The sequence below is a fragment of the Lasioglossum baleicum genome, chromosome 10 (genome assembly GCF_051020765.1).
Source record: "Lasioglossum baleicum chromosome 10, iyLasBale1, whole genome shotgun sequence".
Lineage (NCBI taxonomy): Eukaryota > Metazoa > Arthropoda > Insecta > Hymenoptera > Halictidae > Lasioglossum > Lasioglossum baleicum.
In genome coordinates this window covers 2024151-2037544 of record NC_134938.1, presented here as the reverse complement: position 1 = coordinate 2037544, position 13394 = coordinate 2024151, and the positions used below count along the sequence as shown (strand labels likewise).

Below are 13394 nucleotides of genomic sequence, written 5' to 3'. Positions count from 1 at the left end.
CAGGATGTGTCTCGGTTAGAGCCCTAATTTCCGGCGCTGGTTTCTCGTAAAACCGAAATTCATCACTAGATTGCGCGTCTTTATGCAAAATAAAAATTGTCCGCATCGATTGCAAGAAATAGACACTACATCGAATGTTATTTCTTCCCTTAAGGCGGCAGTATAGCCTCGGATTGTAACTAGAAAGGGACTAGAATCTTACTAGATTTTGGGTCGAAACATGGGTTTGCGCGCTTCGGTTGTTTGACCTTATTTAAGCAGATTTTGGGCTGGGTGATGGCTCATTCTAAAGAGGAAGGTTCATCACAGTGCGCTCTGGTCATCATATAAGTCAAAAAAGTCTTTTAGAGACAGAAAAATGCATTGAAATCTGCGGGAATTTCTCTAGATTTTTTCTCTACCTTGAGCCCTCATATTATTAGATATAAACATAATCTCGTTAAAATCATGACCAGAGCTATAAATCTCGGGGATCGTGGGTGCCATCTTAGCGTCGGGCTCGTGGCGAATCACTTATCAATCCCACCCGCTCGATCACGCAAGATCTTATCTCCAATTGTTCGCCTGAAATATCCTGTTCTTCGGCGCGAGCTAACTTTCAATTAGCGAAAATTAATCTCCTCGGTAAAAATATGAAACCGGATGGGGAACAACAGCGTGATTATCGACAATTAAGACGCTAATTGCATTCGACGCTTGCATTGGGATCGATAAGTAATTATGATGCTCCGAGGTGAAGGCGTGCCAGCCTCCACCAGAATTCGGGATCTCGCGCGAACGATAAATCTTGACGGTGGCTGTTGTTGATCTTTTCGGTCGTTTTGCCGACCGTTCAACCGATGTTACGTCAGTTTTGATTAAGCGCCGCTTAATCGCTCCTGGATGAACCGCTGGGAAACGCTATTAATACTAGCGTTTGATAGAAACGCCGGCCACGCGGCTTGCTCGCGTGGCACGCGGTCAACAGTTGCGAACGCTTAGGGCAGTTCCGTAGATATTGGTCAGGCTAGATTTTTTTCAGATGTATACATTAACCCTGGCATTCCCAACGGCGGGCTAAATTGAAATTAGGACTATTTCTCTTGGGTGAAACATTCTGAAGAAATTATTTATTGTCGTTTATACATTGTAGTTTAATATCCAGAAGGTTCTGCTCTGCTGCTATAGAAAAAAATTGCAGTGCATAGAAAAGAAAAAACACTGACGCGAGCGGAGCCGAATTATCTCCTCTTATCTCCAAAGAATAACAAATAATCTCTGAACCATGTATCAAATATAGTAATATGTCGAAACACAAACGAAAACGCTATAAATGCAAAAATCACATGTATGCAAAAAGCATTGTACAGGGTGTCTCAAAATTCCTTCAACATCCGAAAATGGTAGGTCCCTGAGATCATTTAAATTTAAAGGAACATTTTCCTTTGCAAAAATGGCGTCTGCGGCTTTGTTAAGGAGTTATTAACGGAAAACACGGACCAATCAGAGCGCGACTTAGACGCGTGTTAGCACAGTCGTGTTTTTTGTTAATAACTTCTTAACAAAGCCGCGGACGTCATTTTTACAAAGGAAAATGTTGCTACAAATGATCGAGGCTCGGGGCGCAGGAACATTTTTCACAGAAATTCCGATCAGACATTTTACACGACATTTTTGAGAACCATATTAAATTGTTTACGGGTTTATCAGCAAGTAAGTATTGTTTTTCAATGGCGATCACGCCACGGCATATATTTTCACTCGATTTGTGGTTATCGCGCGTGTCATCTTCCACCGCATGTTATTATTAATCGGTCTATATGTATAGTGAGATATCACTTTAAAAGTAGACTGGAAATTCAGTTACATAACCAATACGTTGGAAATGAGCGAACGCGAGAGACGAGCAAAGTACATATTACAACAAAAGGTTGGGTATTTCAAAATCAGTTGCATAACGATATACCTTCTTGTTGAAGCCTTTGTACATATTTCTTTTTGTATAGAGTCTGCTGTGTTTCTCGAGAGTATTTGTCTCATCGTGTATACGGTGCATTCTTTCTGTCGATCGAGGAGCAGACAATTTTTATCAAAGGGCTAATTAGGGTCTCTCTTTTGTTTCTACGCTCTACTAAACCTTCTTTAAACGTCGAACAAAGTAATACGACGGAGGCATTAATTGAGGGCTCGTTACGGACGGAAGCCAATAATGCTTACAAACGACAAGGAAATGCTGCCTCAGTTGAGGGTATGGAGTTGGCAATCTTCGGTACGTGGTTAGTAAGATTGTAAAAATTGCAAAATTGCAAAAAATGGAAAACTTGTAAAATTGTAAAAGTATACAAGTTTATAAAGTTTACAAATTCACAATTTTACAAATTTATACGGTAATTTTACAAATTTACGAATTCACACCTTCACAAATTTACAAATTTATAATTTCACAAATTTACAATTTCACTTTGTAAAATTGTTGTAAACTTGTACGACTATAAATTTGTAAAAAATTCACGAACTAAATATTTTGGTAATACAAATTAACGAAGATAGATTGATCTGATAAAGAATCAATGTATTCAATACAGAGTATACATTAAGACAAGATATAAAAGCATTAAGAAACCGATTGAGAAATTACCCTATTAATTAATCGACTCTCGAATCTAATCGGAACAAATCACATTAAATATCTTGCAATATACTCAGGTTGTTTCGAGTGGGAGAGCATGCAGTATTTAGATAAGACAAATTCACTTTTGCAGAGTCTGGACTATAAAAGAGACGTGCATGTTATCCGAGACATAGTCATCATCAACTCTGACAAACAAAATGTCCCGTTCTATCTGCACTGTCTTCGTGGTCCTGGCAATCTCTCAGATTGCTGTTGTCAGCGATGCTGAACAGGGCAGGACTGTAAACTTGAAGTTGACGAATCAGGCGAGTCCGGCAGCTGATTTGGTGAGCAATATGTCCAACATACTTTCCGGAACATTTTTGAGATTTTGACATTAATTAATGTATATATCCGACAGATTGATGTTGAACGCGCGAGTACTCGGTTCATCGGAGATTTGACAGTGGGCGAGCATGTGGAAGGGGAATCTGTCCACAGCGAACAATTCGAGTTTGAAAATGGCCAGAACAAGATTTTCTCTCTGGAATTGGGAGTGACCGTTCCTAACGGTAAATTTTCTCATCTTCACAACCCCCACTCAGCGTGCCTGGGAAATTTGATTGGAACATTGTACAAATCGGATAGACAAATCGGGTTTACTTTACCGGACTCAAAATTTGTGTCTTTCTCCTATAAATTATAACGTATTTGTTATGTAATCCAGTAGATTTGTACCCGGGGCGGCTGCAAATCGACGTTTCGATCCTGTAGGATCAATGTTTCAGGAGTTATGCTTGCTTAAAGTTGAGCAATCTGCAGTGTTTTTGACAGGTTGTGACGAACGCGAGCCGCTTACCGAGCAAAACCGCCGGTCCTTGCCCCCCCCCCAACCTAATCACCAATTGAAATTATTCTGCTCGGTAAGCGGCGCGCGACCGTCACTACAAACCAATATGGCGGCGCCTTTACCTGTCAAAAATGCTCAACTTCAAGCAACCGTAACTCCTTAACTATTGATCCTAGAGGGTCGAAACTTCCATCCGCATCTGCGCCGAGTACAAATCTACTGGATTACATACCAAATACATCATAATTTATAGGAGAAAGGCACAAATTCTGAGTCCGGTAAAGTAAAGCGCAGCCTACAAATCTGTTTTTCCTCGCAGGAACCATCCATTATTTCACTGCGGTGAATAAAAAGAATAGTACGGTCGTGATCTGCGACACGCCATTAACCCTGGGATCATCGAAGGCTGTGATAAAGCTAAGAATGCCCCCTAACTCGAAGCCCAAGATAGTCTTCACCGCTGCAACGCATTAGTAAGTTTTTTGGATATGAAGAAAAATAGAAAACCTCCTCGCTCAGAACTGTTCGTTAACTCCTTGCCGTATTTTAACCAGTAAACGTAAACAAAATGTTCCGGCAAGGGGTTAATTTCCAAACGAAGATAGAAATAAAAATATTCTGCATTGCTTGCGGGAAACAGGAATGACATAAAAATTGATTTCATCCCTTAAGGACTTTGTTACGTAAAAATATATAAAAAAAAAACTTTTTAAAAACCATGCTTATATTAAAATGCACTAAAAAGGAGAAAATAATTTTTTTAGGCATTAGTGACTACAAATAAAAGCGTGGAGCGCTAAACTATATTGACGTAATCTTCGCGGGCGCTCCACGCTTTTATTTATAGTCACTAATGTCTAAAAAATGGTCCGAAAAAGAACTTAATGAACGGAAAACCACACTTAGCGACTCAGCGCCTTCGGAGTGGGGACGAGTCGGAGTGGGAACGCGTAGTGGAGTAGGGAGCGCTGGCGCGCGGAGTGGGGATCGCTGAACGCGATTAATATTAAATTTTTTTCTCCTAGACGCACAGTTTTTTCTTTAAATTTGTTTTTTAATATTGCATTGTCATCCAATTCGGAGCTTTGTTTAAAGTTTGAAGTCTCTAGCTCATCGGGAAGTGATTTAAAATTCGATTACAAGATTTGACGCATGCAACGACAACGACAAAATCGACAACCCGGCGAGCTAATATAAGCGTGGTAAAAATAACGTTACTTCTTCACAAATGCATAAAGATCTGCAGTCTAGTAACAACGGTTCTAATAACTAATGATCAGATGGGTTGTAGAAGAGAGCTCGGTTGAAAAGACCCGCGAAAACTGCATGGGAAAACGGGGTGAATCGAGCCGACACGATGCCCGCCACCTGTGCATACCTGTCGGCGACACGCATGCAAAAATTCTCTCTCAGGGGTGTGCGAGAACATGTGAGCGGGCGCGCGCGCGCGCGCCCAAGAGCGTCCGCCCGCATGAAACCTGCGCGCCACGAGGTAAAGCTGCCAGTGCTATTCGTCGCCGCAGTGCGATACGGTCGATAGAAGAAAACGTGGTCTGTCTCCGGTGGTTGCAGCTGCCGCAGACATTCTCGTGAAGTCTCGTTCCCTCCAGTCCACCGTTCCATCCGGAATTTTCCCCATAAACTCCCCTACGTCGTCCTTGAACCACCCCTAAACTCGCAGGGGTGGCAACGATCCTCTAACTGCGTCCTCATTTCGTTTCGAACGAGATGCAGCGCATACGGCGTCGTCAGACCGTATTGACAGTTGCACCGGACGTTCTGTGAGACGTAAAAGTGACCGGTGCTTTTAATTAATTACGTTGGGGATTAGTTAGACTCTCTAATTGGTTCTCGTGAAATTCGTAGGAAATTAGTGTGAATCAGGTGTGTCGGATTGATGGTAGAAATGCTGCTCAGTCTCGGCCGCGTCGACTCGAATGAAACTGACATCGGATAAGTGGCCGAGGATAGCACAAATGGCTGCAAAGATCAGCAGATTATCGAACGACAAGGAGAGCCTGGTGAAATCAGTTTCCAAACGCGTTCATACGTGGCTCGGGTTTAATTCGAGTTCCATCGACAGCGTATAAGCGTCCGAGGATGTCGCGAACGTCTGCGGGGATCAGCCGGTTACACCTGATTAGCTTGATTAACATCGACAGCATAAAACTAACATCGGATAAGTGTCCGGCAATGCGGGAAATGTCTACAGTTCGACCCTGAATCAGTTACGGAGGAAATTTTAGCATATTCGAGCCACGTGACCAGCTGATTGAATGACTGACCGATTCCCAAGCATCGTATAAGTGTCCAGCAATGCGGGAAATGTCTGCAAGTCGACTCCAAATCAGTTATAGAGGAAATATTTCAGCTTATTCGACCATTTTTAATCAAGTGACCAACTGATTCAATAACCGACTGATTTCCAAGCATCGCACGAGTGTCCAGCAATGCGGAAAATGTCTGTAATTAAGTCATAGAGGAGATTCGAGCATATTCGAGCATTTCCGAATGGTTCCCGAGGAATGTTCGGCGGTGACACGGTGTCCAGAGCATAGCAGACCGGTATAATAACAGAAGCGGTCGAAGTGCCGCGTGGCGAGCCGTGACATTGGACTTTCGCGAATCTGTTTACGGCGCGAGGCAGTTCGCGAACCGGCAGCCTGTCAGCGTCAGCAGCCGCCGGCTCTCTACCGCCGCGCCGGTGGAAAAATCATGCCACGCGGAATCCCCGGCCTTGAGAGCCCGCGCGTTCCCATCGATTACTATCGACATCTGGATTAAAGTCTCGAATCGGCCCCGGGGATCGGTTTGACTCATTGCCGAACGGGCGACGTGTCGTTACGTAGTCGACTCTGATATAATCGATAACGTAAATATGTACACAGTCGGACGGGCTGAATGAATGGCGGGCAGTCGACGCAGACGTGACATAACAAGTTTTAGGGAAACCGATCGGACGGCGAGGCTGTAAAATCAGCGAGGGCGAAGGAACAATATTTCTCGTCAGACCTGAATCGTCGTCTGGATGAACGATCTAGCAGTCGCAGCGTGTCACGATCGATCACGATCCCTTACAGCCGATTTGGAGGATCATCAAGGTTTGATTTTTCAATCAAGTTGGACTAGACATTAATGAAACAATTCAGACTCCAGTCGAGCTTGGACAGCGCCGTCGTAAAACCAGTGACAACGGAAGAACAATATTTTGTCGTCTGACTTGGATCGCCGTCTATATCAACGATCTAGCCGTCGTAGTGTGTCACGATCGATCCTGATCCCTTACAGCCAATTTCGAAGATCGTCGAGAACCTCTCTAAGTTGGAGTAAAGATTTTTGAATAAAGTTGGACTCCAATCGGGTCAGAAATTCGTAGAGCCTGGACAGCGCTGTCGTAAAACCAGAACAATAAATATTGTTCTTCTTATCCTTATTTCGACGTTGGACCTGCATCGTCTTCTAGATGAATAAGAATCTCCAAGTTGGACGAAAGATTGTTCTCAATCGAGTTGGTCTAGAAATTAATGAAAATATTGTAGAGCCTGGACAGCGCAAGGAGCGGTGGTTCCGATCTGGCTGAACCCGAGAGAAGAGTGGTGGGTGTTCGGTGTGCGGGTGGTCGCGAATCGATTTTGCGAGAGGATGCTCCGGTTCCGGGTGGATGTGCAGTTTTTACGTGAAGTCACGAGCCAAGAAGCGTAATTCTGCAACGCGTAGGGAGGGTTCGGGTCTTGGAAGCATATCGACAACGATATAGGGGGTGTCTTCTCCCAAGTCGCCTGGCGCCTCGTCGTCGTCGTCGTCGTCGAGGAAAATCGATTATTATATTGTGAGCCGGCCACCCCGTCGCCGCAGTACAATGACCTCCAAACCGGGAAGATCCTACAACGTGAGGTAAGATGATCGTTGAGGGGAGAACAAAGGGGTAGACGGGAGGAAACGGAGAAAATAACCGTCTTCTCTCTGACTTTCGATGCACGTTTTTCTCTGTTTTACTTCCGGTCTGACTCCTTTCCTCGCCGCTTTTTGAAGGGTGCTGCATGATCTAAAGTTAAATGTGGGCTTAGGCGCTCCGGGGATCGCGATATCCTCGGAGTTGGGTCGAAATATTTTTTGGAGGTCGCTGGATAATTGATCTCCCGATGAGCCGTGTGATTTTTCGCAAAAATTTTGACATTGGTCAGTTAATTAATTATTCTTGTCCTGTGGAAGCAATGTATCCAGTAATCCAGAAATAGTTTTTGGAAGTCGTTGGATCATTGATCTTCCGATGACCCGTGTGATTTTTCTTAAATATTTTGACGTTGGTCAGTGAATAAATTATTCTGCTCCTCCTGGATCCATAATTGGCGCAGTGTTAAAGCAGAGATCAATAGGATCTAAAGTAAGGGTTTCGTTCACAATTCGATCGACAGTCTCTGTAATTACTGAAACAAGCTTACAAAACGCTGTAATATCGAAAGCAGTATTTACACAAGATCAGGAAATATTCATTTCCTTAATGACCCGAAATTAGTGTCTTTCTCGATTCGAATCGTAGGCATCAATTAGTTCGAGAGCGAACGGTGCTCGAGGAGAACGTTTTATAGTCTTTTTAATTTATTCAGAAATTAATTAGGCGAATGATACAGTTGCGGTGTAGGCTTACCGGCTGATGGATAGATGATCATTAATTCTCTGTGAAAGTCTTAATGGATTCATTTCGAATGAAGTGTGCTGAGTACTGCAATTGAAGCAGATACTTATTATATGTACTATTATTATTATTATTATTATTATTATTATTGATTGAAGTAGGATATTATTCATTGGAAATATTCATTGGATAGAATTCGTGGGCTCTGCGTCTTTCAGAAATTCCCAGTTAATTTCTCAGCAGGTGTTTCCGGGTTCGAAGTGTTCCCAGTGACTCAGCGTCTCTCGACATTAGGCTAAAATACACAAAAAAGCTTGTTTCCTGTTAGTTGAGCGTTACGGGATCAAATCAGGCGATTTACTATAATTCCACAGGAACTCGGAGCACAGTTAGAGGTTCGTTACTGGCTTCTTCCTGGTTGAACAGCCTTCGTCTTTTTATGCGATAATATAATATTACAGAAAATCGCCTACTTTTCCGGACGAACTTCACTACAATCTATGTAACGCACATCTATTTACGAAAACATTCCTGTATAAAGTTTGTGACATAGCAATTGGACAAACATGTGTGTAAAAATCAGAGACCATAACTGTTATAACCAAACAGAGAAAAAGTCATAGAATAACAAGTAGATCATCGACTGAAATCGGATTGGTTACAAATAAGGATTATAAGTGACTGAAAATTTGTTCTCTTGTTGGTAAATGTTATCGTTGAGAGAAATTCATTTCTCGATCACTTATAACTAGACTGCGGATTTTATGGATTTACGAATGGGTACGTACAATTTAAAAATATTTAAGGCCACCAGTGTATTAGTTTCACCTTAATAAGATAATTAAAAGAAGAAAGAAATTTTTATTTGGCTCCTGTGCCTTGCAATCAATGCAAACATTTTTTATTTTGCATAAAGATCCGCAGTCTACTTATAACACACAGTTATCAATGAAAGAAATTTGTTTCGATCGCTCATAACAGTTATCAATGAGAGAAATTTATTTCGATCGCTCATAGCAGTTATTGATGGAAGAGTTTTGTAATAGTTGTTATTAAATAATACAACTTTCAAATGGTAGACAATCAATTATTTCATAAATTTTTATTCGTAAAATTAATTGCTACAATCAAAACTTAATGTGACAAACAAAAACAGATTTTGTGTTGTTCTTATGATCTGTTGATTTGTCTTGTTGTACGAAACCTTCTCAAAAAAAGAGTAAACAACTCAGTAATTAAATAAGCAACCGAAATGAATTTTCGCATCAATAATTATTATAAACAAGTGAAAAGAAATTCGATCATCGAGATAACTGTTACGAGCGATAGAAATAAATTTCTCTCATCGATAACTGCTTTGAGTAATCGAAAAAGTTTTTCTTCATCGATAACAGTTATCGAGGAGGATCCAATATTTTTGACACTAATAACTGTTATTTGTAACCAAAAAGTATAAAAATCGATATTCTTTAATCATTTTGTTTCCCCAAATTTTTTTCTTTATATTTTATGTACATTATCTCAAATTTTTATCGTAGAAAATTTTGAAATAACTGTTATTTTTTGTCTCTGGTAAAAATATTCCTGTATCTGAACAGAATATTTCTCTTAGCGATTAGATAGGTGCATCTGTTCGCTTTACTATCAAAATAAATGTGGAAGCCTCGCCCTTCGAACACTAGTTTTTCTGTCGTCTGTTTCTTTAAAGAAGAGCCACAGTGTGCACAGGAATATTCATGATAATTTTCCAGCTCGACTCGAGCACTCAAAAATTTTGTTAAACTTGAAATTGAAAAAAGAAGAAAATTTCAAGAAATACTATATTTCATACAAATATATCGCACCCCCGCAAGAAAAGTGACACAAGTCACAAAATAGCAATTTTGAGGCTATGTAATTGAAAAATATGTATGAAGTGCCCTAACATTTTATCACACAATTTATCACACTTACCTGAAATGTAAAAGAAGCTTAAATTCTATTAAAATATAAGTTTTATAGCATTCTTTAAGTTGAGTTTTTTCAAATGCTGCATTTTTGAGTTGTGTCACTTTCCTTGCTGGGGTGCGATATACATATATGTATATGTACGTGGAAATGTGACCTATCGAAGCGCATGTTAACATAAAAGTTCACCCCATGAGAATTCGATGGAAACAACATGGGAAAGTTGCTCCTGCATTCTCACGGAATATTACGTTTTAGTATTACAGCTGGCCCTGGGAATAAAACGTTCGAAGCCCATTTTATAGTTTTGACGAGTCAACAATGAACTTATTGATAGATGCTGTTACTTATATAGCTATTACAACATCTCATATTCCGAAGCAATCTCCTCGGAGAGAAAGGCGCGGCATGAGAAAGGTAACTCTCGTGTTATGCACTCACGATTCTCTTTCTATTACTTATATTCGTTGCTGGCCTTATAATATTTAATTTTCTTGGATAACCATTCACCCCTTCTAATTACTGTTACAATTCAAACGATTATTCGCGATTGTTTAAAGTGTCACACTGTGTCCCTGTGCTCGCAATAGTCTTAACTTCCTTTATTGCCCCAATTTGAAAAACAGCGATTAGGTGCCCCGTAATCGTTTATGGCCGAGCGATACTGACGTGTAAACATGATACCTGTAATCAGTGAAATAGTTTGCCGCACCCATTAATCACCATACTGTTATCACGACGGTGTCGAAAAGAATCGATTATCACGCCAAACGTTTGTTTGCATTTGGCCATGAAATTGCTGATAGTTCACCTGTAATTTCGTAAAAAACAATCGTACAGCATAAAACTTGAACTCGTTTTGAAGCTTGAACATTCTACTTTCGCACCCCGTTGTTCATTTACCTCGAAGATATTTTTACATGATGCAGCACTTTAAAAACCGAGGACCCATTTTTCCTACAAAATGCTACGGTTTGAAACCTCTGTAAAAACGTTAAAGTATTTTTCCCGGGAACGAATCCATGGTAATGGATTTGAAGCTTGAAGCTTCCCCTTTGTAACGAGACCTTGAAAGCTGATCTACGATTTTTTTTCACCAGTTTTATGGCAAAACAATTAAGAACTGGCCGAACAGGTGGACCTAACTAATACGCCGCTCGTAGTTGTCAGTATGTCCGGCGTTCAAAAATCGATAACTCGGCCTAAAAAAATCGTAGATCAACTTTTAAGGTCTCGTTTTGAAGAGGAGGGTTCAAGCTTCAAATCAATGGTGGATTCGTTCAAGGGAACAATTTTTTAAAGTTTTTACAGAAGTTTCAATCCGTAGCATTTTCGAAGAGAAATGGGTCTTCGACGATTTTTCCACGATTCAAAGTTTCTATTACATGCTATACACGAGCACAATACTAATCCGACACAACGCTGATATCGGTATCAATACCGTTTCTCGGGAAGGAGGTCTGTAAATAGAATAAAAGTGGGCAGGTGGTATTCTTATCGATCAAGCCTAGATTCTTCTGGGGCAAAGACCTACTAAACTGGCGGAAAAATTGAGAAAGGATTAATTTAATGGCAACCTCGACAGGTCCGACACGATCTTATCAAAAATTTCATTAGCATAACAGTCGTTTCGCAATAATTACATACTTTCAGCTGAATCAACCAACTATTCCTCGAATTTTGATAATTAAACAACCCGTTTTCGTGCAGGTCTTAGAAAACACTTCCCCCACCTTCGTCGCGCTCACTGGAGTGGTGGGGAGATCAATTCAATTGATTGAAACGAATATCTGAATTGTTCTAGAAAATAAACCGAACAATAAACTCGAGCGATTATTTGTCCGGGTGGTTGTACATATTCGGTTTACAAAAATTGTTTTCGAGGAACCCGGACAGCGCAAGCAGCACTCTCCGCGGTAAATGGAGGATTCTCTTTCGTTAACCCGGTTTTTTGACAAAGATCTGAAAACGTTCTAAGCGACAAAGCCGAGCCGCCGACCGTTTTACTGTTTCACTTGACCCAAAAACACCATCTTAAAGCGTAAACTGCGACGGTTTCGTCACGCGTTTCTTCCTCGCCGTGTGAATCGGTTGTATGTACACGTCTTCCACTTCAGACAGCGTCATGCTTCAATGTAAAGCTTTATCAGACTGCCTCCACACGTTTGTCCCATTATTCACTCACCTCTATTCAAAGGAAACCGAACGTAAGAGTGAAGAATCATTGTACGAAACGTTTAAAAAAATCATGAAAAATACAACAAAACTTGTTTACAAAGAAAATTGTTCTACACCTATGTACACTGGTGGTCAAAATGTCAAGGCACCTCAAGGTTTATAGCAATGGACATTCATTTGTACATATAAACACGTAGAAAGTGAATATACAACAAAATAAGGTTCTAACTTTTATGTAATATATTAGGTTTAGGACATATGAAGGTCAACACTTTTATACTCAGAATTTGACACTCTATCGATCTATTGTATAAAAAATAGGACCTTCCATTTAAAAAAAGGAAGTTGACCTTCACCTCACCTTGCAGTGTCCACCGGTGAAAATAAAAGCCCCACCGCACGATGTCCCCCTCGGTACTGAACAACTTCCATCCAAAACATTGCTGCGTATAATCAACATTTTTGGAGATATTCGTATGTAACGCTTTATAATGTTCACCCTGTATGTACATGAAATTTTGTGTGTGTACAACGGTTCCTTATCATTTTGTTCACCAGTGTACATATGTATAGTCCAGTCGCCAGGTACTTTTACCTGGAAAGTATTCCGAACTTAATGAAATTTTGACACGTCATTTTGACCCTGTGCTAACTTGGGGAGGGAGAAAAAAACCACGATTCTTATTACCTTGTTTTGGTTTTTCGCCTATGTTTCTTTTTTATTATTAATATCTATATTCCTATTAAACATAACACCAACAAAAATATAAAAAGGCTTGAATCCACTCGGTTGAAGTAAACAAATTGTGCTGTCCTCCCCAGTTAAAAGTGAAAATGTAAGGGGTATCCGTAGTATGAAGATTATATGTATAGATATGTTGAAAAACTAAAGTTATGAGCCAAAAACTTGCAATTTCCTGCTAAATGTCACAATGCGTGGCTAAAAATGTCATTTTGAGAAACATTTCCTAATTTTGAACGCCTGTCTCTCGGTGCCTATTGGGTAAAAAAAAAAAGATTGACCAGTGAAATTTGAATGAAATTTAATACTCTTTCCAAAAATGAAAAACAAAAGTTCTGAGAACCCACAGTTTTTGAGTAATAGGTGAAAAACCAAAACAAGGTAATAAAAATCGTGGTTTTTTCCCCCTCCCCAAGTTAGCACAGGGTCCTCGAGGTCGAAAACTGAGATT

The 13394-nt window shown here is 40.4% G+C and overlaps 2 protein-coding genes across 6 annotated transcripts in view; both read left to right on the top strand.

The window, feature by feature from the left end:
- The first annotated feature begins 1614 nt into the window (after positions 1-1614).
- Positions 1615-4083, top strand: LOC143212521 (uncharacterized). Its single transcript, XM_076431385.1, has 5 exons — positions 1615-1909; positions 1986-2255; positions 2742-2937; positions 3012-3162; positions 3760-4083. The coding sequence occupies exons 3-5, from the start codon at positions 2809-2811 to the stop codon at positions 3912-3914; spliced, it is 435 nt and encodes a 144-aa protein (XP_076287500.1). The 5' UTR covers positions 1615-1909; positions 1986-2255; positions 2742-2808; the 3' UTR covers positions 3915-4083.
- The window catches only part of LOC143212513 (uncharacterized), a 33912-nt gene continuing 24317 nt past the window's right edge, over positions 3800-13394 (top strand). The window contains exons 1-2 of one of the 5 annotated variants that reach the window (XM_076431343.1): positions 4797-6541; positions 6980-7334. In XM_076431343.1, the coding sequence (XP_076287458.1) occupies positions 7300-7334 (35 nt within the window). In that variant the 5' untranslated portion in view covers positions 4797-6541; positions 6980-7299. Of the gene's footprint in view, positions 3914-4796; positions 7335-13394 lie in introns of those variants that run through there. The other 4 variants (XM_076431347.1, XM_076431344.1, XM_076431345.1 and 1 more) reach the window with 4 other exon arrangements.

Bases quoted from the DNA above. Each gene is read 5' to 3' on its own strand.
- LOC143212521 (XM_076431385.1), top strand. From the start codon at position 2,809: ATGTCCCGTTCTATCTGCACTGTCTTCGTGGTCCTGGCAATCTCTCAG. The intron at 2,938-3,011 runs GTGAGCAATATG...TATATCCGACAG, and splicing joins CGAGTCCGGCAGCTGATTTG to ATTGATGTTGAACGCGCGAG. The intron at 3,163-3,759 runs GTAAATTTTCTC...TTTTCCTCGCAG, and splicing joins GGGAGTGACCGTTCCTAACG to GAACCATCCATTATTTCACT.